The sequence below is a fragment of the Triticum aestivum genome, chromosome 7A, assembly GCF_018294505.1.
Source record: "Triticum aestivum cultivar Chinese Spring chromosome 7A, IWGSC CS RefSeq v2.1, whole genome shotgun sequence".
NCBI classification, from domain to species: domain Eukaryota; kingdom Viridiplantae; phylum Streptophyta; class Magnoliopsida; order Poales; family Poaceae; genus Triticum; species Triticum aestivum.
In genome coordinates this window covers 689,810,462-689,836,671 of record NC_057812.1, presented here as the reverse complement: position 1 = coordinate 689,836,671, position 26,210 = coordinate 689,810,462, and the positions used below count along the sequence as shown (strand labels likewise).

Here is a 26,210-nt window from a genome sequence, read left to right as displayed (position 1 = left end):
CCACGGCGACTTGTTGCACCGGAACAGCAAGGAGAAGGCCCGGCCATCTTCGTCCGGTGAGGCCGCTGACACATGCATGCCAATCCCGGACAAGCTACGCGCCAAGAGTTATTGCCAACGGACACGCACACACTCATCACTCTCCTCCCTCCCTCCTCCTCCACTCCCCCTCACTCTCTCTCTCTCTCTCTACACCACAGTACACTGCCCGCATCGCTCTCTCCCGATCTCTTCTCTCTCCTGCCTCCCTTTTTAACCACCTCTGCGCCCTCCACCACCTTACACAGCACAGCGCAGCACAGCCACACTGATTCAGCCAGCCAGCTAGCGAGCGACGGAACGAGCGAGCGAGCTTGGCCAACCACAAGCCACCTAGCTAGCTAGCTAGCTCCCCCGGCCTTCTTGCGCCACGACCGACCACTCGCTCGCTCGGGCCATGATGAGCGGCGGCAGGATGAACGCGTCTGCGAGCGACGACTTCCCGTTCGGGGCAATGCAGCCGCCGCCCTACGTCGGCTTCGAGCACGCCGGCATGCTGCAGGCCGGCGGCGGAGGGGGAGGCCAGCGCCACCAGGGCGCGATGATGTACGACAACTTCGACTTCGCGGCGGCCGCGGCCGCCTTTGGCCAGTTCCAGGACACGCCGCACCACCAGATGCTGGCGCTGCCGCCGAACGGAAGCGGCGCTGGCGGGCTGCTCCCCATGGCCCCGCCGCCCATGCCCGGGATGCAGCTGCAGATGCCGCCCATGGGCATGCACGGCCACGGCGACGTGTACCCGGCGCTCGGGATGGTGAAGCGCGAGGGCGGCGGCGCGGGCGACGCGGGGAGGATCGGGCTCAACCTCGGCCGGCGGACCTACTTTTCCCCCGGCGACATGATGGCCGTGGACCGGCTGCTGATGCGTTCCCGCCTGGGCGGCGTGTTCGGGCTCGGGTTCGGCGGCGCGCACCACCAGCCGCCTCGGTGCCAGGCGGAGGGCTGCAAGGCGGACCTCTCCGGCGCCAAGCACTACCACCGGCGACACAAGGTGTGCGAGTACCACGCCAAGGCGTCCCTCGTCGCCGCCGCCGGCAAGCAGCAGCGCTTCTGCCAGCAGTGCAGCAGGTCAGACCCCCACTCCGTCCCCCCCCCCCCCCCCCCCCCCCCCCCTCTCTCTCCCCCCAGAAATGGAACAGTAGTTCTCGCGCATCGAGGGAGGCGATGTTCTTGCAGAGGCCTGGTATAGCTAGAGCTAGGTTGCAGCAAGTCTAGGGCAGTAGGGCCGCTGGAAGCTGTCTGCCTTTTCAGTTCGCGCTCTGATTCGGCTCATGTCCATTGTCCTTTGCGGCCATGGAAAAGCTCTCCCTTGTGCAAAAGCCGGCCGAGATGAGATGACCAGTCATGTCAACCAAAAAAAGACAAGAGAAAACACTGCTCCATGGCATGGCATGGTGGAGTAGTAGGTCATGCATGCACCTGCGCGCATCTGCCCATGGCGTTTTCTTTCCTTGGTGGTTTTCCGGGGATCGGTCGATGGGCGGACCGGAGAAAGGATCGTGGAAAGGGGGAGAATCAAAAGCGAGAGGGAAAAGGCTGCGTGCTTCGGGATGCCGCTGCAGAGAGCAGGCTAGGGTGAGAGAAGAGGAGGGAGACGCTGGCTGATCCGGTGCCAGGCTTTTGCCCTGACCATATCTCTTCCCCGACCTTTTCTCTTTATGCTCCTATTGACCAACGTTGCAGCGGAGGGTGCCAGTGGCGACTAGACTTTTGCATGCCAATTATAGTTTTCTTCACCCTCCATGCTCGTCATCTCGTGTATCGATCAACATTATTTGGTTGAACGGTAGATGCTATTTACTGCTAGCATTTTGTTAGCTAAAGATTTTTTTTGCGAGGTTTGTTAGCTAAAGATTGACTAGCTAGTTAGTTTGGTTTTTTACAGAGGAAAATATTGAGTTAAGTTTGTTGGTGGTATAGGTTCCACGTGCTCACCGAGTTCGACGAGGCCAAGAGGAGCTGCCGGAAGAGGCTGGCCGAGCACAACCGCCGCCGGAGGAAGCCGGCGAGCAGCAGCACGACGGCAACGTCCAAGGACTCGGCGCCGCCTTCCAAGAAACACAACGCCGGTGCCATCTCCAGCTCCTATGCCGCCGACAACAACAGTAAGCTAGCTAGCGTGCATTTACCTTTCCTTTACTTGCATCCTACCTAGTGCCATTGATCACCGCTAACCACTACGGGTACTAATTAGTTTCCTTTTCTACGTACGATGAAGCAGCTTTGAGCGCCGCCAAGTCGACCATCTCATCGAACACGAGCGCCATCAGCTGCCTGCAGCAGCACGACCAGAGCAAGGCGGCGGCGGCGGCGAGGCCGATGACACTCACCCTCGGCGAGCCGCGGGAGAAGGACGACCACCAGCAGCAGCTCAACAGCGCCATGCAGCTCCACCACCACCACCAGGAGCAGCAGCACTTCATCACCTCCCTGCTTCAGCAGAACAACAACGACGGCAACGGCAACAGCAACATCCTGTCGTGCTCCTCGGTGTGCTCCAGTGGGTTGCCATCCGCCGGGGCGGCCAACGGCGAGGTCTCCGACCAGAACAACACCAGCAACCATGGCGGCGGCGGCAACAACAACAATAACATGCATCTGTTTGAGGTGGACTTCATGTAGACCGATCGATGCAGGTGAGCTTGTAGGTCCATGCATGGAGCCATGGAGTGGTCACCAGCCTAAGCCTAGCACTGTCTCAACATTGTCCTTTAATTAATTTGTGTGTAGGTAAAAAAAAAAGGAGAGCAAAAAACCTTAAGGGTATAGTCCATAGTCTCAAAGTGGTGAGATCAGCTAGGAAAGGCTGTGCAACCTAGCATGCATGCCTTTCTCCCAACTTTCTTTCCCGCAGTGCTAGCTCCTGTAGTGCTGCAAGCAAGCATGCCTTTCTGCCATTTTCTGTTTCAGTGAGGAAATAATGTTTGTGTCATTATCTTAGCCCTGTTAATTGTTTTTACTCACTGTCCACCTCGCATTCAAGTTTCTGTGTTACTGCATTATATATCTCCCACAGCTAGCTAGTCAACAAATAGATGTGGGTGTGTGACTAGCTCCAAGAGGATAATTCAAAATTTTAACATTTACCGCCTGCCCAATCCAAGAGGTCCCAACGCACATTACTCGAGAATCTTTGCGAAGCTGCCATTGCCTAAGCTATTAACCTCGGCCGTTTTTACCGGGATGCAACGCATGGAGTATCAGGAGTAATTCCAAGGGTTGGACCATGCATGCAAATGCTTGCCGTTAGTATTAAATGCATGTCAAGATGGAGCCCTCCCTCCACCCCACAGATCCTGCCTGGGCACGTACGTACGTACGTACGCGAGAGGCTTAATTCACGACAAGGCTGGCTACCCAGCTACTAGAGTGACTAGTAGTACGTACGTACGTGCGTGCTCATCCACAGTAGTGGAGTGCTGCCCGCACCATCATTCATTCATTCATTCATGCATGCGCATGGAGTTCATTAACTAAAGCCACGGATGGATGTGCATGTGGCCGCTAATTTTGCGTCGGATCTTTGCTTGCACGCTGGGCTGTAGCGGCCCGTCCTGGGATCTGGGGCGTTCATCCCGTCGTACGTGTGTATTTGGAGGGCCGTACGTGCATGCATGCATGCATGCGGCAGAAGATTGAATGCTGCCTGCGCGCAGGAGGGGGTGGTTAATGCGGCCGGGCCCGTCGCTTGCTTGCATGCATGCATGCGGCGCAGGGCGAGGCAAATCGTGTCTGCTCGCTCGCCATCGGGGTTGGGACATGGGTGGCCGATCGTAATGCATGCATGGATGAGACGGCCATTCATGGCGTATTTGCTTGCCGATTCGGTTGCCTCCGAGGGCCTGGACCGCGCATTGAAGCGTTAGCGGGGCGCACTAATTTCGAGCGCCTACATTCGTAGATGATGTAGATGCATGTAGTAGTACATGTGCTCAAGGGAACGGATGTCCAGGGGAATACCCCACTTCGTAGTGAACGAGGAAATGAAACGCTGACACCTGAAAAAAAATGTGTTAGCTGAATTTTCGGACCATAACAAAATCGGGACTAAAAGTTGTCGCATTAGTCCCGGTTGCAGAACCGGGACTAAAGTCCCTCTGCAACCGGGATTGATGCCCTGTGTTGTAGTGTCACCATACAACAGACAGTATTCCTCTTCAGCCTTTGTTTTCTTCTTCCAATAATGCTGGGTTTACATGACCTTGCGTACATCCATTTCGCCCTAACTTTTTTTTTTGAGAAACACCACTTCACCCTAACTAAACTGCCCCCGTGATTTTTAGGATGGGCCCACGTCCCGAATTCGGCCCAATATAGAACCACCATGTCAGATTATACGTAAGATACGTATAAGAGCATGGTTAATAAGAGAGCCCGCTGCGGGCTATATAGCAAGGCCATGTCATATAAAGCCTTCATTAAAGCCCACTAATACAATAATTTGGCTGTAGACTAACTATTGAAATAGGGTCTGTCTATATCTCATCTAGATGTGAGATATTATCTCACATCTAAGATGACATAACAGCTGTTTGTGGATCACCGGTAGATGTATTTCTCTACCATTAAACCCTTCCCCACCGAGACCCCTTGTGCTTGTTCACGGGCCCTTTGATGGCTGTAATCTTGTCTATTGACCTTGTGCTTCTTCACGGGCTGGACCATTTTGTTACAAAAGAACAACGAAACAATAGTATACACAGACCCAAAACACGCACGTCACACTTGCTTCACGTCATGTGAATGAACAAGAGACGCCTGCAAGTCTGGCTTGTGTGCATGGGCATGTAATAATGGCATGCATGTGTGCTCGTCAAATTATTATTTTCCCTTTTCAAACAAATTAGTATATTTGGGGTAAAAATAGTTATTTTTATAAGAAAATATTTGTGAATTTTGGAAAATGTTCTTGAATTTCAAAATATGTTCATGAATTTTAAAATGATTATGACTATTAAAAAAAATTAAAAAACAATAATTTTAAAAAAGTGAATTCATAAATTCTAAAAAAAATTCATGAATTTTAAGTATCTTCACAATTGGAAAACTATTTGTGATATAAATTCTTTTCATGAATTTAAAATATATTTGAGAACTTAAAAAATGTTCATGAAATTACGATATGTTCATGGATTTCAAAAACTGTTCGTGAATTTAAAAATATTTAATAATTTAAAATAGATGTCGAAAGCAGATTTGCAACCAAGAAGTACACAAAAACTATGATACAAGTTGTGAGTTGACGGTGGACTTGCAACTGGAATGAAAACAAACGGCTTAGTTGCGAGTCAAGGGTGGACTTGCAACCGGGATGTAAACAAACGGCTCAATTATAAGCCGGGGAGTAAACTTGCAACTAGGTGAACAACAAAATGACGAGCCCAATTGCAAGTCCAGGGTGAACTTGCAACTGAGATAACTACGAAGCTATGAGCCTAGTTGCGTGTCAATGGTGGACTTGCAACTGGGATGTAATAAACTAAAATCCTAGTTGCGAGTCAAGAGTGGACTTGCCATTGGGATGAGACAAACTACAATCGTAATTGCGAGTCAAGAGTAGATTTGCAACTGGAATAACTACACAAAAACTATGATACCATTTGTGAGTCGGGGGTGGACATACAACTGGGATAATAACAAACTACAAGCCCAGTTGCGAGTCAAGGGTGGACTTGCAAGTTGGACAACTACAAGCCCATGTGCGAGTTGACGATCGACTTGTAACTCGAACAACTACAAAACTACGAGCTTAGTTGCAAGTCAAGGGTCGACTTGCAACTGGATGAAACAAACTATATGCCGAGTTGCGAGTCAAGGATGGACTTGCAACTGTAATGAAAACTAAAAAACATACTCGAGTTGCAAGTCGAGGGTGGACTTGCAACTCGGATAACTATGAGCCTTTTGTGAGTCGATGCTGGACTTGCAACTAGGACACCTATGAAAGTAGATCCCAGTTGCGAGTCAACGGTCGACTTCCAACTGAGATGAAAAGAGCTACGAGCCCAATTGCGAGTCAAGGGTGAATCTGCAACTGAGATAAACAAAACACAGGGTGAGTTGCGAGTCAAAGATGGCTTGCAACCGGGAAGAAACAAACTATGGGCCTAGTTGCAAGTCAAGGATGGACTTGCAATTGGGACAACTTCACAAAACTAGGATATCAGCTGCGAGTTAAGAGTGGACTTGCAACCGTGATAACTACACAAAACTACGATGCAAGTTGCGAGTTGAGCGTCCTTGCAACTAGGACAACAACAAAACTATGAACCCAGTTGCGAGCCAAAGGTGGACTTGCAAATGGGACAATTATGAAACTACGAGGCTAATTGTGAGTTAAGGGTGGACTTGCAATGGGATGAAACAAATTACGGGCCTAGTTGTGAGGATGGATTTGCAACTGAGACAACTACACAAAGCTACGGTACCATTTGCAAGTCGAGGCTTTGTTGCAACCGGGACAATTACAAACTATGATCTGAGTTGCAAGTTGAGTATGAAATTGTAACTGGGATGAAAACAAAACACATGACTAGCTGACCCAACAAACATTTTTGCCTCAAATTGCAGTCGCGTTGTAGACATGCAATTGCGGGACGAAGACAACATTGCAATTGCATGTTTGATGGTAGACATATAACCGACACCAACAAAACTCATGAACTTTTAAAAAGACAAATAGAACGAAAAATAAAAATAGAAAAAATGAACAAAAAGACAAAATTGTTCGAAGCTTCTCCCAAAACCAAAACCGGTAGAAAGAGCTCTTCATGGGTCACACGTACGCTCTGGAAAGACAAAAATCCAAACAATTGGCAAGGAGCAAAGAAATGTTACAAGGACACAGAGTGACTAGACACACTTTTCTCCTTGAAAAAACAAGCAATTCGGATTTTTCCCTGGCTGAAAGCCCACAAGACAGTAAAACGAGGACCCACAAAAAACGGAAAACCCCAGAACGGGCAGGCTGGTGTGCGCAGGTTTTCTTTTTGACAGAAAACCAAACCAAAGAGGCCACAACTGTCCCCCTAAAAAAAAAGAGGCCACAGCTGCCTGTCGGTGAACTCACAGGACACGGGTTGCCGCACCTTGTATGGACCTGGACACGAGGTGACGCGTGTGAGAGAACCGAACAAGCTGCGTTAATCTTAAAACAAACAAGATCTAACGAGTCTGAATTTAGATGTGAGATAACTATCTCACATCTAGATGTAAAATAGCAAATCCGATTGAAATAACTATACAATTTAATACTTGCATGCAAAGGGAGGCAAGGAAGGCCACGTGATTGGGAGGAAGGATGAACAGTTTGTATAATTCACATCTAAATGTTTTCTAAGGATGTCACATCTAAGCTCCCACAAATAACGCAGCAACAAAGAACAGAAAAAAAAAGCTGGGACAAAAAAAAATAGACCACAAATATAGTGGACATCAGGTTAGATGTGACATAACTATGTCACATCTAGATGTGTTCTAAACAGACCCAAGGATGAAAAGTCTTCGTTTTAGCTTTCACATGGCTGCATGCGAGCTACTTTTTCTTTGTTTCTAGCGCTCAATGTTGGGGATATCGCTTATCGGGAATTTATCGGTCGACCCATGATAAGGGGTAAATCGGCCAGTTTATGGGCATATCAGACGATTTATCGCCATATCGGCTGATTTATCTTATCGGTCAGACAACGGTAAGCGATAAATCAACCGATTTATCGGCATATCGGAAGATATCTTGAACAATGCTAGCGCTTCAGCCGACTGCAAGTGAAGCGCCCGCTTCCTGGAGGAGGATTTGTGGTCTATGGGGACATATACACCCTATATGGAAAAAAATTAGTAATTCAACAAAAAGTCAAAAATTCCTGAAAATATTTTGAAACAAACTTGACCTTCTACTGTACTCGTGAGAAAAAATCCACCCCAAAAAAATATCCCTTTGACTTCTTTTAAAAAAAGACAAAATTTTGGCTAAAATAGTGTGAATAGTGACCTATAATAGCAAATAAATTTTGTTTTTTTATGTGTGGTCAACTTTTGTTTTTTTTTCGTGAAAACTTATATACTAGTGCAAAAGTAAGTCAAGTGTCTTGTCAAAATACTTCTTACCTATTTTGACATTTATTAAAATATTTTTTTAAAATCCCCATATAGAGTGCATATACAACCAGGAACCATTGGGTATTACCCCCGCTTCCTTCTCTTTCTTCTCTTCTCTCTCTTCCAAGTAGGATTCTGATGACATGGAATGGCTTATAGCCTGATGACTGGGACCTATTGTACTTGCTCTAAGAATCGTTACGTAAGTGTAGCATCACTCTTCTTCTTCCAGCGCATGGCTTTGATTCCTGTGTCGCCAACAACCATCGACCGACCGACATCCGCCGCCCCCTGCCGCCCCACCAGCCTCCCCTCACCGCACCGCCTCCCATCGCAATGCTGGCGCAACCCAAGTCCATCCATCTAAATTACTCCGACGTCCACGTCCTGTTGTTTGACGCCGGCAGCCCATGAACGTATTTCCTTACCTCCGCCGGGACATTGCTGGACGATTCCTCTCGCATGGCCGCCCCCATCACCGATGAGGTCCTGGCTCGACCTTGTTATTAGGGTCGACGCTTGTTGCCAACGCAAATAATTCTTGGTACTTGATGTTTGGTAAATGAGAGAATTCCTTATTTAACACTATGTCTAAATTTTATGCCCTATTTAACATCGACAAATAGTTTCTTTTCTATATAGCAACGAGTCTAAATTTTATGCCTTTTATAACACTTATGTCCATTTTTAGCCTAAATGACACTTGAAAAGACCCTTTTGCCCCTCAAGTGGTATGTTTGGGCGCACGTGTTGTTCAATGATTTCTTTATCATTTTTATTAATAATTATTATACTATTAATTGTTGGATTTTCTTATGGAGCTCACATAATCTATTTTAAATATCTGAGTTTTCTTTTAGTGCAGGATCTCCAAAGAAGAATATATGTATGTCTAGATACATTATATAGTGGATGCATACATTAGATGGTCTATCATTGCCTTTGTACAATTGCATGCATGCATCGAAGGCCATACACGGCAGTAGCATGTACTCCGTACCTGGCTTATGGCTCTAGCAGATGTATATTGTATGCATACAATTCTGAATACCCACACGTCTATGCTGCACGTACAGAATACACATAGCCATGTATGTGTGTGCGTGTGTACGTGCGTGTTTGTGCTGCGTGCGTGTGCGCTGTTGTGTGCGCGCATGCGTATGTGCAGTGTGCTGCTGTGTGCGTGCTCCTGCCGATGCGTGCATATGCGCTACTGCCCCATTGATGTTGTGTGTATACTACTGCACCTCACACACACATATATCACATGAGGGGCAAAGGGGTCTTTTTAGATGTCATTTAGACTCAAAATGGATGAAGGTGTCATAAAGGGCATAAAATTTTAACTCGTTGTTAGATAAGAAAGAAAAAGATTCTGAGTGTTAAATAAAAAAACAAAATTTAAAATAGTGTTAAATAAGGAATTCTCTCTTGGTAAATCCCATTCCTGTTCTTCCGCCAAGATTAAGTGAACCCTTAATTAACCCACTCGGCTAATCTGATATGGGCCGTGTCTAGCTCGTCGGTGCTGCCACGGACCGACCCCTCCGGCGACTTCGCATGCACGCCAAATCTGTGCGTGCCAGTGCGTGTTTATCCGCAAGCGCCGAATCTGCGGGCAGCGTCGAGCAGTCCTGCCTGCTCGCTGCAGCTCGCAGAGGGGCTCAAGTCAGGTCGCCCATGTCATGTAGGAGCCGGACCTGATCCGGCGCAGTGGCTGCCGGGAGACGCTCGTGGCAGCCCTACCCCGGTCAGCCTGGGCTCTGCAGAGTGGGCCTGGGGAAGACATGGGTGCGGGATAAGACCGGTAGGACACCCCCAGCGGTACCAGGCCACGGCCCAGTTACTTTTTTTAATTCATACGTTTGAAATAATCCCTTCGTCTCATAATATAAGAGCATTTTTGACACTCATGTCATAGGTTGATCTTATATTATAGTGGGATGGAGGAATAGTAAATTGCCTAAGCAAACATACAAAAAGGAAATTTTAAATGGTACAAAAACGGTTACCGCGTACTGATGAAAAAAAATTCTACCCACTGTTAAAATATCTGTCATGCATTTGAAACATATTCATCTCGTAATTAAAAGATGTTTTGTGTATTGTAAGGATTCATCTTATGTCAAAAAATGCACATTGTATCTTCAAATAATGTCTTCTCATATTTTAACAAGATTAATCCCGGATTTGAAAAAACATATATTAAAAATCATATATTTTGGGTAGAAATGTAGATTAAAATAATAAAACCGTGCATGTGTGAAAATATATAGAAAAGTGAAAATGTTCAATTTATAAGAGAAAAAATCAAGAAAAAAGGGAATAAAAATAACAAGAAATATGTGCATGAAAAAACTAACAAAAAAATAAAATGGGGATTAAAAAATAACAAAAAGAGAAAGAGAAACAAAAACTCTAGAGGGCCTTCCCCATCTAAAAAAATCTAAAGAATACAAATTGGCTTGGAAATGAAAAGAAAACCACTAGAAAAAATAGAGATAAAAATAAAATTATCGCCCCCCCTCGCATGCACATATAGCATTGAGGGTGATCTCTGTGTTTTTGTCAATCAACTAACTTAGAGCATCTCCAATAGCAGCCCAATAATAGGGCATAAATGTTTTACAGGAATTTTTGGTAAAAGAAATGTTACTCCAACAGTTGCTCTTGATGTCAAATTTGCTTCAATTATTTTATGGCTGTCAAAAACAACACCAAATTGATGCAAATATACAACACTTGGGTTGCTGTCGCAATACCAAAACAGTTGCAAAGAACCCACAACTACTAGATCGCAAAGCAAATTTGGATGACACATTTTTTATAGCTAAAAAAACCCAGTTGAACCAAAGCTTCGCATATGATTGGGTTGAGCATCAGAGAATCAAAGCTTCGTGCACTATACCCCTCTTAATAGTACGATGGTCCTATGAATCAATAAAGAGAAAGAAGAACAACGAAATAAATTCTACATCTTCACTTCGTCTTCGGCTTATCTCGGCTGCAATCAATTCCTTTGGATGCCACAGAACCACTTGTTTCATGTCAACAATTTTTAGGGGTCGCTCTCGAAAGCATAATCTTCGTTGATAATACTCGCTGACACGCAGGATATTATCTTCGGAGTTTATATCAAACTTCTCATGACATGAGGGACCTGTTACTCTGTGTGCACTGGCAAACACATTAGTCCCTTACTGTTTATGTCAACAATCTTCAAAACATAAGGAGGCAAAAACATTTCACCAACCATCACACATGTTGGTGAGAACAAAACTTCATAACCCACACTAGATCATGTCAACAAAAAATATTCAGTTGAGATGAAATTTTATTAGTACATGTTGCGAACTCATCAGTCTAATAATCTCCCAAATTTCGTGCCATCTAGTTCAATGGTTTGAGAGCAGCTCATAGGTTATTAGAGGGGATAGAACCTGCGTTAACTCTGTTTTGTTGTTGTCCTACCACTTGTAGTTACTGTTGTTGCGGATGCTGGTTGGCAAGGTTCTGAGAGTATTATAAATCGATGGAGTTTCTAAGGAAGACTATGTACACTTTTCCTATATACATAAAAAGTTGATCGTCACTATCCTATTTATCTAAACATGCACATATGCCACCTCACCACACATGCCACCTCATGAATTATTATTCTCTCTTTCTTAGTTGCATGCTCCACCTAACTAGCATACCTAATGCACATGCATGCATGGAAAAATGTTTACCTCAATTCACAACCACGCATAAAAAAAGTTTTACACTATACAACACTACTGGAAAACAGGTTATTAATGGCGCACCTATTTTGGCTACTAATGGCGCACATTAGGTGCGCCATTACTAGCACGCCATTAGTAAGTTTTAGTAATGGCGCACATTTGGTGCGCCATTACTATCCCAGACAGTAATGGCGCACCTAATAGTGCGCCATTACTAACCCTTGCGTGCGCCATTAGTAATAAAGCCAAGTGCGCCACTAGTAACCTTAGAGGTGCGCCACTAGCTAAAAAGCTAGGTGCGCCATTAATAAAGGCTGAAATGCGCCACTAATAGTATATTTGAAAAACAAAAAAAATACAAATTAAAAAAAACTATAAGGAAAAATAATTTAAAAACAAAAAATGAAATAGAACCATAATTTTTATTATAGCAAGAATATTACCATGTCTTTATAAGTATCCAATAAAAAGAAAATTGCACAGAAATAAAACGAAATCCTATAACTAATCTTCTACTCCCTCCGTCCAAGAATACCTCTCGCAAGGGGAGGAAATTTCGAACTGAAGTGCATTTTACATTACAACCCGTCATATTTTAAATCAAAATCAATCGAGTCCACGTCTGATCGGTAGCAGCGCCTCGTCCTGGCATCGAGGAGAGCCAGAACTCATCTCTTCGGTAGCTCGTCACCACCCTCCCGGCAGCCTCCGACATCACGTACCCACCCTCCCGGCGTCGATCAACTGCTTTGAGGTAGCAGATTCCTCCTCTGTGTCTGCTCCTGCAATTAACACTTTGAATGCAATTAACAATTTGAATGTTAATAAGAGGCAAAGACAAGATGGATCAGTATATAACAATGAAGTACATGCACAATTAGATGTTCAAGCTGTTTAATGTCACTCCCATCATCACAATTTCATCTCAGGAAATGGAGTAGAATAGATTTAAGCATAGTGGGAGAACTTGGTGATGTGAGCGAAGCAAACTGCCTACATTGTAGAGATAGAGGAATATAGATATTGTTCCACACGAGTCTGCAATCTTACAATATAGGACCATATAGGCAGGCAGGGATTCTAGAAATAGAGACCAACCAGAATTAACAAGATGACACAAGCCAACAACACAACACACTCGTGTAGTTTTAAAGAGCAGTGAACCCTTGATAATATGGAACGACAACATATAAAGCCCATTCATCGTCAGTAAAGTAAATCTGTGTGTGCCGGACTAGCAGGACTGGATTTAACCGAACAATTAATCACAGTGCACTACTGGACCTTAAAAGAGTTAGCTAGCTAGGGGGGAGGGGGAAGTAAAACTAAAGCGTTGCTGGGTTAATCCAACAAATTTGCGATATGGACAGAGTTAATCCATTGGAGTCAGACTTGTTCGTCACCAAAAAATACATGCAAGTTACTAACTTGCTAGCGGACCAAGAAGCTACATGAGGTGATGCATTTGTGACAGCCTCTGTTTCATCCAAACTAGTGTAAATGGATTTGAGCAACCCTAAACCGTGTGCGTACTGTATGGGTGGCCAAATCTGAAGGCACAGGCGGATGGGAGCAGCTTCTCTTTCTCCCCCTTGACCAAATCAGGTCAGAGACACAAATGCTCAGGAATCAGATCTGGAGATGGAAAAAGAGCTAAGGTAGCAGCAACAGGAGAGGATACCTTCCATGGCGTGCGTGGTCCTGGTGGGGAAGGGGAAGGAGCAGCTTCCATGGCGTTGTCCTCCTTCCTACAGAGATGAGACCTCTCATGGTGAGAAGTCCATGGAAGAAGGAGGAGCATAGGGGTCCGGTGCTGTACCTCGTTCCTGCGGCATGCATGCTAGGGTTTCGGGCGCGAGGCATGGCTGCTGGCAGGTCGGACTTCCATGGCCGGCCTCGAGGACCTCGGTGGTCGCGGCCCAGATGGACGGCGGCGCACCGAAGCGCAAGGACCCACCCCCCCACCCGATGTGGATCTGGGACCTTCCCTTCCCGATCTGCGGATGGGAGAGAAGGTTCTTGATCTGCGGATGAGAGAAGGTGGGGGGCGCGGGAGAGGGTGGAGCGGGGATGGCAGCGGCTCCACCACTCCCAGATCCAGCGCCGACGCTGCCTTCCGATCCGTCGCCGCCGAGCTCGGGCTCCTTGGCTGCGACTGCCGCGAGGAGGCGCGAAGGGGACCGAAGAGAGAGGAGGGCAAGGGCCGCCACGCAGGAAGAGGAGGGAGCACTGGGAGGCAGCATGGATCGGGGCCGGGGCGAGGCCGAGAGACGTGTGTGCGTGGGGTGAGGGAGAAGAGGATAGGGTTTCCGTGCGAGGGAGAGAGGAGAGAGATGGTGGGCGGTCGGGCTGCGGCACTTGCCTACAAAACCACAATGGCGCACCGCATGGAAAAGTGCGCCATTAGTATCAAAAATAGCAATGGCGCATCAAGGGAAAAGTGCGCCATTACTATGTCCAGAAGTGGGTCAAAGCTTGGTCAAACATAGTAGTGGCGCACTTTTTACTAGGTGCGCCATTAGTAGTTTTGCAAAAAAAGAATAAAAAATATAATAAAAAAAACAACATTAGTGGCGCACTTTCCGACAGGTGCGCCATTACTAGTTACAACTAGTAATGGCGCACTGTGTCTGGATGCGCCATTAGTATGTTTGGACAGGCGCACTAGTTCAAAAAAAAATTTGATACTAATGGCGCACCATGGGCCAGGTGCGCCATTAGTAGTTTTAACTCTAATGGCGTATCAGAAGGTGGTGCGTCATTAGTATATACTAATGGCGCACCGCTTGTCTGGTGCGCCATTAATGTCAATTCCATCTATAGCCCTTTTTCTAGTAGTGCAATAATCACATACTCCATAGAACCAATCTCATTACAATATATTGCAACCAGTTCCCGCCGCAACACGCGGGGTATCATCTAGTTCTCATAGTGAAAGTTGTGTGGGCTGGTTCGTATGTGTCTGTGTTTGTACTCCCGTTGTGTGGAGGTTCTTCCACGTGAAATTATTGTGTGATCTATGCTTATTGTTCTGTTATTCGGTTGCTTACGTGTTGGCTAAAACTATCCCAAAGTTCATTGTAAACTAGTCTGCCAAGGCGATGATATTATGGACATTGACTGTGTCGATGAATTGGCACACTGCTTTGCGTTGGAATTTCTAGGATCGATCACATTAGAGTAGTTGAACACACGCGAATAAAAACTTTTGCCAAAGGCACATGACATGCCTTCTTGTGTACATGACTTAGTGTGTCGTCGCAACCTCATGGTGTAAAACTTTCCTTCTATCAATGAAAAGATATGCATCATTAATGAATTCGCAAACAAAAAAAGACACGTGACATGACTCCTCTTTTTATTTATTTCTCTGAAAATCACACGTTAGAAAACCATGGGCTAGTTGTGCTTATATACACGACACACCCATCCTAAGCCTACATGACTCAACACCATCTAGGACTACTACTACAGTACTACTCCAAATACCAGTGCTTATACAATTTCCAAGCCGTGTAGTACTGCTATCTTCATCCGGATTTATTAGAACCCCTAGTATTGTGTGCCAGATTTTGACAAACTATATTACTAAAAATATATAATATATATGATACAAAAAGTACACCATTGGATTTGTATTTAAAAGAGCTTTCTAGCAATATAATTTTGGTGGCATACAGTTTATATTTTATTACGAATTTGCAGGTCAAACTAAAGCACAAAATAAGATGAGGCTATTAAACCCGGACGGTGGGTGTATGAGGACTCGGCCAAGAATACAAGATTACCTAACACTTTCGACGCGTTTGGTTCGGCCCCGGTAACGCATTCGCTTCGCCGTATCAGGAAGCGCCGCTTCCGATTAATTTTACACAATACGTCCATTGTTTGGTTGGTGCGGCCGAGTCCTGTTTTTCTAATCCCCTCCGATCGGGCGGTTTAGCTTTTTTGAAGCGATGTATTAGGAGGCGCTGTTACGGAAAACGTCGTGCGCGAAACAAACGCCAGCTACGGTTTTGGAAGTCGGTGTAATCGGAAGCCGCGCCTTTTTTGTGGAACCAAACGCGTCGTTTGTTCCTGTTTAGCCCCAATACACCAAAGCACTACACCTCTGCACCTTGCCCTATAACCGGTGGAAACAAAGCACTTCTGCTTACTTCAAATGTCGTGCTTAAACTGTGGTTAGATCATAATTATGTTATAAGCCTAATGCTCAAGATCCAACATCTACATGAAGTCCACCTCAAACATATGCATGCCGTTGTTGACGTTGTTGCTGCCATTGTTGTTGGTGATGTCGTTGTTCTGGTCGGAGACCTCGCCGTTGGCCGCCGCCGCCGATGGCATCGTGCTGGAGCTAACCGAGGAACACGACAGGATGTTGCTGTTATTGATGTTGTTGTGCAAGAGGGAGGTGATGAAGTGCTGCTGCTCCTGATGGTGGTGGAGCTGCATGGCGTTCCTGAGCTGCTGCTGCTGGTCGTCCTTCTCCGGCGCCGCACCGAGGGTGAGCGCCGTCGGCCTCGTCGCCGCTGCCGCCCTGCCCTCGCCGTGCTGGAGGCAGCTGATGGCGCTCGTGTTGGAGGAGATGGTCGACTTCGTCGTGCTCAGTGCTGATCGATAGATTGTACGTAAGGACGAATTAGCCCTGATAAATGATGATTATTGCACTAGGTAGGTAGGATGCAATTAGATAAAAAGAACTTGTGGGCTTACTGTTGTTGTCGGCGGTGTAGGAGCTCGAGATGGCTCCGGCGTTGGGTTTCTTGGTAGGCGGAGCCGAATCCTTGGACGACGCCGCCGTACTGCCGGCCGCTGGCTTCCTCCGGCGACGGTTGTGCTCCGCGAGCCGCCTCCGGCAGCTCCTCTTGGCCTCGTCGAACTCCGTGAGCACGTGGAACCTAAGGCCAATCCAAAGTACAAGAACAGTTTAGGCTAAGCTAATCTTGAGGACCAAAATCCTTTAAGTCGTACGTACGTACTACACTCAACAAAATTAAAATTCTAGCTAGCTCAACAAGTGATGCATGCATACATGTGAACCCATATGCAAATGTCTAGTCGCCACTGGCACCGCCACACAACATTGGTCAATGCGAGAAAAGCAGAGATATGCCCAGCGCAAAAGCCTGCCAGAGGATCAGCCGCTCGTCGCAGCACGCAGCAGTCTGGACTCTGGAGTGCGCAGCTAGCCCAAAGAACGCTGCCTTTTCGGTCTCTTTTTCTTTTCGTGATCGTGTCTCCATCGATCGCGATCCACAGGAAAACGGCCATGGAAAAGCTCATGTTTGTGCTACATGCATTGAGTAGTGTTTTGTGCTGTCTTTTTTATTTGACATGACGGGTCGTCTCTAGACTGAGACTTGGTATTGCACCATGGCCGCCGCAACGGACAAGTGACATGAACCAAAAACAGAGTGAAGACTGAAAAGGCAAGCAGTTCCCACTCGCCAAGCTGCAACCTAGCTAAGCTATACGGAGTATACTTGTGCAAGAGCATGAATAGAGCGAAGGATACTGCTGAGAGAGAGAGAGAGAGAGAGAGAGAGAGAGAGAGGGAGAGAGAGAGTTGATGGAGAGTGGAGATGGGGTGTGGGGTATAGACTCTGACCTGCTGCATTGCTGGCAGAAGCGCTGCTGCTTGCCGGCGGCGGCGACGAGGGAGGCCTTGGCGTGGTACTCGCACACCTTGTGGCGCCGGTGGTAGTGCTTGGCGCCGGAGAGGTCGGCCTTGCAGTCCTCCACCTGGCACCGAGGCGCCTGGTGGTGGGCGCGCCCGAATCCCAGGCCGAACACGCCGCCGAGACGGGACCGCATCAGCATCCGGTCCACGGCCATCATGTCGCCGGGGGAGAAGTAGGTCCGGCGGCCGAGGTTCAGCCCGATCCTCCCCGCGTCCCCGGCGCCGCCGCCCTCGCGCTTCATCATCCCGGGCGCCGGGTACACGTCGCCGTGGCCGTGCATGGCCATGGGCGGCATCTGGAGCTGCATCCCGGGCATGGGCGGCGGAGCCATGGGGACGAGCCCGCCGACGCCGCTCCCGCTCCGCGGCAGCGCAAGCATCTGGTGGTGCGGCGCGTCCTGGAACTGGCCGAAGGCGACGGCGGCGGCCGCGAAGTCGAAGTTGTCGTACATCATGGCGCCCTGGTGGCGCTGGGCTCCTCCGCCGGCGTGCTCGAAGCCGACGTAGGGCGGCGGCTGCATTGCCGCGAAGGGGAAGTCGTCGCTCGCCGCCGCGTTCGTCCTGCCGCCGCTCATCATGGCCCGGGTGAGTGGTCGGTCGGAGCTCAAGAAGAGAAGGCCGGGGGGAGCTAGCTAGGAGGCGTGTGCTTGGCTAAGCTCACTCGCTAGCTGTATGAATCAGTGTGGTTGTGCTGTGCTGTGTGAGGTGGTGGACGGCGCAGAGGTGGTTAAAAAGGCAACCATGAGAGAGAGTAGAGAGTGGACGATAGTGGGAGTGTGCGCGTCTCCGATGGCAATAACTCTTGGCGCGTGGCTTGTCCGGGAGTGGCATGTGTGTGTCAGCTGCCTCACTGGACGAAGATGGCCGGGCCTTCTCCTTGCTGTTTTGGTGCAACAAGTTAGCCGTGGTTGTTTTGGAGAGAGAAGGGTATACCCCCGCAGAGAAGACATGCATGGACACTTGTGTGGGCTATTTTCTTATTTCTTACTGTTTTTCTTATGCTTGCAAAGTCTAAATATGATTCTGTTTTGAGCATGTACTCACGTGATGTTCTTTGAGCCCGAAGTGTCCAACGTATTGTGTTCTTAAAGCAACTCCAACGCACCGACTCAAACGAACGACGTTTTTGTCCGTTTTTTGTTTTTTTAGGTCGGTCACCCACTCGACGTCCGTTCTCTTTAAGATTTCAGTCGGCAGTGCGTCCAACGATCGTGACCCATTTCATTTCCGGACGCAAATTTCGAAAAAGATTTGCTGCCATAGTTTATGCCAGCGGCCATGTCGTCGTCCGAAGTTCATGCCGGCATCATGCCAGGTTCAAAAAAACACCACATAGTTCAGCTGGCGCACTTGCCAGCGGCCGGCATTCACGCCAGCTGACAAAAAGGGGCGGGAGTTCGACCATGCCATCGCGGTTGTGGTCATGTCAGCACACCTGCCGGCATACAAAAAGAATGGCGCTCGCCGCCACAGGTCACTCGACGTCGAACTTTGAGCATGTCGGCCTGCATCTTCTCGAACCACGGCCTCTTTCTTGGCGACACGGTGTTGAGATCCACCTTCATGATCCCCATCCCCGTCATCATGCTTTTTTTTAGAACGAAGGCTCGAGAATGAGCCCGGCTTTGAATTAACAAAGCCATCAACCGGCCAGGAATTACAGCCAACAAGAGCAGCCCAACGCCACTTACAAAGAAAATAAAACAAGAGCGGCCCAAAGATACATGGGTGCTGAAGATACAGCTTAGAACACAATCCCAAACTACAAGCACCTAAACAAGATAGAGATGAAGAACCGCTTGGAGAAAGGACCTCCCTTGAAGCTCGAAACACCGGCGCCTAAGGAAACATCAGCGACAATGGCATTGCCAACTGCCTTGGCCACAAACACGCCAAAAACTCCTGCACTGGACCAGAAAGATATCACACCTTCCTTCTCCCTCACCGAAGAGGGTCCCTACCCCCTCGTCCTGGCTCGAAGGACGCCGCACCGTCGAGCGAGGGATGAGTTCACCCTAGAACAAGGAAAGGCACGATCTTGGGGTAGCAGACACAGAACATTTGCTCGCACCCGTGTCGTAGCAACAGGCATACCTCACTGGGCATTTAAGCACAGACCGCATGTGTCCAAACAAGAAGAGAGTAAGCTGTAGGAAACGGCACATCGGAGCTGAAGAAGCATCGAGCTTGCGGCGAAACAACAGGGAAACAGAACATGCACAGGATGCGAGGGATATGGCCCTGGTGCTCATTGAGCTGCCGAGTCTTTGTTGCCGGGAAGGGGAACCCTTTCCTCTTCCACCCAGGCTCAAGGGAGCCGAGCACCGGCGAACAAGGGACGGCCAGCAAGCACCAAACAGAGAATGGCAAGCCCGACATCTCTGGAAACCACGTTGTCACACGTACCCCCGCTGCAATTGCAAACCTCGGATCTAGCACCGCACACCTACACCCTTCTAACCAGACGACGCCCCCAGGGAGGTTACGACGCCGAGCGCCGCCGCCGCCGAATCCGCAAGGGATTACAGGATTTAACCTTGGAATGGAGGGGAAGGGGTGGGAAGAGGGGATCTCGACGGTGCCTTCAAGAAGGGGAGCCGCGCCCGAGGGCCTGGCCACCGCCGTGGTCGGAGCCACCAACCAGGGATTTCTCCCGGTCTCGACGGACACCACCGCAACCAGCTACCAACAGAACGGCAAAGAACACCAGCGCTAGCACAGGTTGTGAGCGGGCTAGAGGAAAGAGGAGAAACAACCTTCAGATCTGAGGTCAGAGGGCCGCCGGAGCAGCCCACCGACCACGCACCGCGTCCCCCGTCGTTCGCCGCCCGCGCGGCCGAGGACGAAGACCCACACCCGCGGCCGCGCCTGCCGCCCAGGCGCCGCTGCCTTGCCAGATCCAGGGCCGCCGCCCCGGCTACCTAGGCCCTCCACGCTGGTGAAGCCGCCAGATCCCCGCCGCCACCTTCATCGGTGTCGCGCGCGCGTGCCGGAGGGCACCTCGGGCGACGGCGGAGGGTAGGGAAGGGGGAGGGAGGGGTGGCGGCGGCGGTGGTTAGGGCAACCCCCGAGTCGCCTCAGAGGAGACGACGCGGGGGGGGGGGGGGGGAGCCAACCACCCCCCGTCATCATGCTAGCTAGAGCCACTTCTTTTGCCTTGGTCTTGGCATTGGTGGCCTCCATCTCAAGCATCCTCGTTTGCTTCTCCGCCTCCATCTCAAGCCTCCTCCTTTGGATCTCCATGAAGGCGTTCATTTGTTCTTCCTTGTGTGGCGTTGAGGTCGATGGGCACGACGGCGGGCGTGGAAGGCGCCACCACGCTCATCTCAGGGAGCATTTCCCAGAGAGTTGGGAGGCTTGCAGGTAGACATGGAAGCCGGGCATCGTCTGCGTCGCCGACGCCCGGGGCGACTTGGGCAGCACCATCCGAAGAAATGCAGATGAGCGGTGCTGGCCACAGCCACGGCGGCGTTGACGAGACCGTGCTGGCCAGGGTTTAACCCTAGTTACACAGCGCCTCCCTCGTTGCCGCCGCAACGTGGGCGTTGGTGGCCACCTGCTGCGCGGCGGCGGCGATGGCGTCCGCCGCTATGGCTTCCTGCCTAGCGTTCGCCGTGTTCTTCAGGCCCTTTCTCTTCGCCAACTCCCTTGCCCACTCCTCGGGCGTCATCGTCTTCTTCGACTTGGTCACGACAACGGTCTTGCGGGAGAGCGCAAGACTTGCCTTTGCTGGAGGGGGCGGTCGTGATGCCAGACGAGGCGAGGGAGGCGAGTCCATGGCGGGTGCGCGCGCGGGTGGGAGGGTTTTGGGAAAAGTGGAGGAAAATGGTGGAGGCTGCCACCGACTGGCGGGCTAGGGAGAGTAGTTGGCACGCGTCCGCCTTGTGTCCGCGCCGATGCAAATGAGGCTCAAAAATGGGTCAGCAGGTGTACGAAAAGCGGACGCGCGTTCATTTGGGTCAGCGCGTTGGGCCGAATTTTCTGTCCGCCGCGACCCAAACGAACGCGCGCGGATGAAATGGGTTGCCGCGTTGGAGTTGTACTTAGGGCAACTCCAACGTGGATCACCAAATCAACCTCAACTGTTTAGACGAAGCAATTGAAAACCTTTTTGCCATCTAACCACAATTACATACATTGTCCGAACCAGTCTGAACGATTCGCATTGATGCCTTGACATCCCTTCCCCAACTATTAAAGCCAGCCGGGTGCGGAAGCAAACCCTATCATCCTTCTCTCCTCTCCCACCTCCTCGCACGCCAGCACACCTCCAAGACTAGTTACTGTGATGGGCAAGAAGCCCGACGACTCCAACAGGTGGGCCGGGCGTGGTTCCGAATCTGGGAAGGGGAGGGGACTCTAGGCCCCGGCCTTCCCCAGCTCCCCTCCTTCGTCGCTTCTGGCTAAGCATCTTTCGGCAAAGGAAAGGAAGCAACTAGTCGCTTCTAGCGTGGCAGCGAGTTCATGAGAAAGTGAATGAACGAGCAGCGAGTGAAGTGCAATAGTCGTAATTAAGGCTCGACATGTTCCTAAAAGGAATGAGCATCTTTTCTTCCCTTCTAGTGACACTGAGCGAGCATCAGACTTAGGCAATAGTTTTCGTAGGGGTGGGGTGCCAACAAGCATTTTCAGGCGCCCGCGTAAAGTTCATATATATAGGGTCACGCTATTCGTCATCCTGGATGAGGAATAGTTATTCTTCATCCTCTTTCTATTTTGACGTCAATGTACCGTATTTTTAGGTTTCGTAAATTTTGTTATTTTATACGTAAAAAGAGAACGTAAGAAAATATATACTCACCGTAAAAAATATTTTATGTTATGTAAAGTTACGAACGTAAAAACATATATGAAAATGCGGTATTTTTGGTCTTATAACCTATTTTTTTATTTTCTTATACCAAATTTTATGTAGTGAATCAATATGAATGTAACTATTTGTATTCCAAACGTAATTTGTTTATAAAGCGATTATAAGATTACCTCGGGTGAAGAATAACTTATTCTGCATCCTGAGTAATGAATAGTAACACTATATATATATAATAGATGGGGCACCTAGGTGCCTGGGCACCTTAATTGTTTGGAAATCATGATATATTTAATTAATTTCCTACCCATTCTTCATGCAAGACTTTCCATAGTTACGATTTATTTTTGTTTCCTAATTATTAGGCATGCAAGACTTGCCATATAATAAATTGTATTAATGTTTAATTTTATTTGAACTGCTATGGTTATCTAATGCGCGTATTTTTGTTTCCTAAATATCTAATACATACCAACTCGTATATACTCAATATTTTTTTGAACTATTATATTTCATTTTTGTTTCCTAACTATCTAATATGGGTATCAAATACCTACTAATAAAATTATTTACATACGTGGTATGTATATACCCAATAATTTATTTTCTAACTATTTAATACTTGTATCCGGTACCTACTGACGATGTACATACGCGGGTACGTATATTCCATGCAGCATAAAATATGGCTACATAGATACCCTGCTATGTAAAATATACCCAATGAACTCCTAGTATACCTTCGTAACAAAAAAAACTCCTAGTGTATCCACATACTTTATACGACATGCTCAAATAAATCTTCTAGTATATATCCAATGAACTTAAATAAAACAGTACATCCAATGTGTCTGCACATGTATATACCCGGCTATATGAAAAGGTATAGAAAAATGTTGTAGGTTTCCTGTCAACGTATATATACAGTAACATATGGCTACATATATACCCGACTACATGAATTATGGCATGCATAGGTATCTGAATACCCGGGGTACAAATCTCACATCTAGGGTATGAATAGAAGTATTATTGGTACACACACCCCCAAAAAAAATATCCATTTTGGAAAAAGCTTGAAGACGTAATCCTACCTTCTGTTCCCAAGACAATTATATATGTATGACTTCCTATATTTATGTAAAAAAGAAAGAAGTGCACGTATAAGAAATAAAGTTGGGCACGTTCCATGCAGCATGCATGGTCTTAATGGACTATCTTGTTTAATCTAGGCATTAAGTGTCCATATGAAGCAATAATTTGCAATAATTCTTTCCTAACATGGTTGACCCATCAGTGCTAATACTAATTACACATGCACACATCTTAATGTAATCCAACGATTTGTAGGCAAGATGTTTGGGCACCTAGGTGTCCCAAACTGGCGTCCTATATATAAGGTTTGCAGCTTCCCTAAGCCGAAGAACGACTTCTTTGAACTACAACCAAGGCAAATCTCTAGTATCGGTATCGGGCGACGGTGTATAGGGATAGGATCCGTCAAAAGGAAAGGCGAGAAGCTCCATCCAATTTGGAGTTGTTGTGAGCACTTCCCCGGAGGCAGAGGAATTTGCCTCTGATCTTTCCAACGGATATGCCCGGTAGTAATTTGCCTATGACTTTTCCAACTGATATGTCGGTATAGAAAGATCTCCTTGTTTCAAACCTACGGGTTTCGAATTGGTCGGGGTGCTCTTTTACCTTGGAAACTTATAGAGTTAACCAATAGGGAATTAACAACGCCCCACGAATGATATAAATACTACTGTTGCTTTAGCTTTACTCACGTCAGTGGTATATTCTTATGTTGATCTTAGCAAAATCATCATTCCAACCAATGTCAAGGTGGAGGCGATCTCCTCGGGCGAGGAAGAGCAAAATATGCCCCTCCTAGCAGCTGCGAAGGGCGAGGAGTTTGTGCGGTAGATGAATATCATGTTGCATCGGTCTTTCATCGGTCGTCGTCCGACACGACCGTGCCCTCTACACAACTGTGGCGTCCAACTCAAATGCCGCGTGAGGAGAAGCCACCCTCGCTGCCACGCAAGTTGGGGCGTCTAAATAGGACGCCATGTGAAGAACAAGCCGCCCTCCCCACCACATTGCTAGCCGGGTAGCCAATGGCGCCCGGTCCTCCCCGCTGTCAAGAAGGAGGACCTCACGTTCCCGCCCCATCACCAGCCCCGCCTCCACTATGTCCTCAAAGGTGTCGACGCCAGCGTCTCGTTATCCAAGAGCAAAGCCAAAAGCAGAGGTGGCACATCAATAGCAGCGCAATGCGATGTGGAGGGTGGCATATGCGAAGATCCAGGTCGCGCTGACCTAGGTGTTCCATGACCATCGTCGATTCGGAGTCCTGCCACCGGTAGTGACTCAAAGACCATCTCCTAAAAGTGAAGCTGGCGGAGTTCGAGCGTGGCTCCTTCATTCGAGCCGCCAATGCCGCCGAAGACATGTTGGTAAGCTAGCTTCTCAATGAATAACATGCTCAAGGGTATGGCTTAACCAAAAAAAAATTACGCAACCAACAAGAGGCAATTTTGGATTGAATAAGCTTAGTTAATAAGTGAAAATCAAATTACTAATGGAAATCACCCATTATTCCGGTAAAGATCTTTTTCTATATTGTAAGCTATATTTGGAGATTGTACTATAGGTAGATTCATGCATATATAATATTTTGTACATATAAAACAATATATATATATATATATATATATATATATATATATATATATATATATATATATATATATATATATATATATATATATATATATATATATATCATGGTCTGACTCATAGAAATAGTCCTTCGCATTATTCATGTAGTTGGCAACAATGTTGAATTTCTTGACGGTACAAGTGGGCACATACCTATAACAACAAGCATGCACATCACCACATATAATGGCAGTTGATGCTCATAATTTAATTATGTCAATGAATGGCAGTTGATGAGTCCATGAAGAACAAACACCGACCGCATAGGCTTTCAGCCCTTGGCACACCTTAACAAAGACGTTTTGGAACAGTGAAATATCAATATTATTGATACATGTATGCATATTGCAATGGAATGAGATGGGTGTATAAATACTTATTTTTATGGGAGGGGAAAGAGTCAATTACACCGGTGATGCTAGAACTTGGCGCAAACGGTCACTTTAGTACTAGAACTTGTGAAGTACATCGAAGTGATGCAAAAACTTGGCTTGAACTTGCAAATACGGTGCTAATCGTGTTTGTATACGCCGGAACCAGTGACAAGGCAATCCAGTGTGGCTTAGAGCTCATCGTCGGTGACTGCATGGTGAAGGGGGGCGGGTGGCGTGTTCTTTTTTGCAAAAAAAAAATCCTTGGATTTTATTTTTTTCTCAGGTGTACAGTAATTTATATGTGTGGCATCGGATGAAACTTCACAACATGGTATGAAAATTATATGTGCACAGTAATTTATAATAAAATGAAATGAAAATTAGCACAACATGGTATTAGAACCAGCGACCAAGGTTTCAGCATGCAAGGCTAGCCACCAGCCCACAGCTCACTTCACGACATTTCAGCATACGCAAATGAGAAAAAACTTACGACCGTGTAGTCTCATGTCAATTTATATGTCTATATCAAAAGGTGATCGTGGCCTGCAATTTATGTTAGTTTTATTTCATTTTAGAAATTTATAAAAAAAATGTAAATTCTACACCCTCCTATCCAAAATAAGTGTTGCGATTTTGAATTAAGATTAGTTCAACCTTAGTTCAAAGTTGTGACACTTATTATTGACCGAAGGGAGTAATAAATAAATAGTATACATATAAATAAAAGAAATTAGACAAAAATGCTCACTATTAAT

General features: G+C 47.4%; 2 protein-coding genes across 3 annotated transcripts; one reads left to right on the top strand and one right to left on the bottom strand.

Moving 5' to 3' along the window:
• The first annotated feature begins 227 nt into the window (after window positions 1-227).
• Window positions 228-3,002, top strand: LOC123149353 (squamosa promoter-binding-like protein 10). 2 transcript variants are annotated; one of them, XM_044568996.1, is made up of 3 exons: window positions 228-1,107; window positions 1,960-2,144; window positions 2,258-3,002. In XM_044568996.1, exons 1-3 carry the CDS (start codon window positions 437-439, stop codon window positions 2,659-2,661), a joined length of 1,260 nt encoding a protein of 419 aa, XP_044424931.1. In that variant the 5' UTR covers window positions 228-436; the 3' UTR covers window positions 2,662-3,002. The 2 variants fall into 2 exon arrangements, with proteins under 2 accessions (XP_044424931.1, XP_044424932.1); XM_044568997.1 differs by having other exon boundaries at window positions 234-1,107; window positions 2,261-3,002.
• A 13,024-nt stretch (window positions 3,003-16,026) lies between these two features.
• On the bottom strand, window positions 16,027-18,239 carry LOC123154797 (squamosa promoter-binding-like protein 10). Its single transcript, XM_044573432.1, has 3 exons — window positions 17,473-18,239; window positions 16,578-16,762; window positions 16,027-16,474 (listed from the first exon to the last, which is right to left on the bottom strand). Exons 1-3 carry the CDS (start codon window positions 18,120-18,122, stop codon window positions 16,089-16,091), a joined length of 1,221 nt encoding a protein of 406 aa, XP_044429367.1. The 5' UTR covers window positions 18,123-18,239; the 3' UTR covers window positions 16,027-16,088.
• Window positions 18,240-26,210: the final 7,971 nt, after the last annotated feature.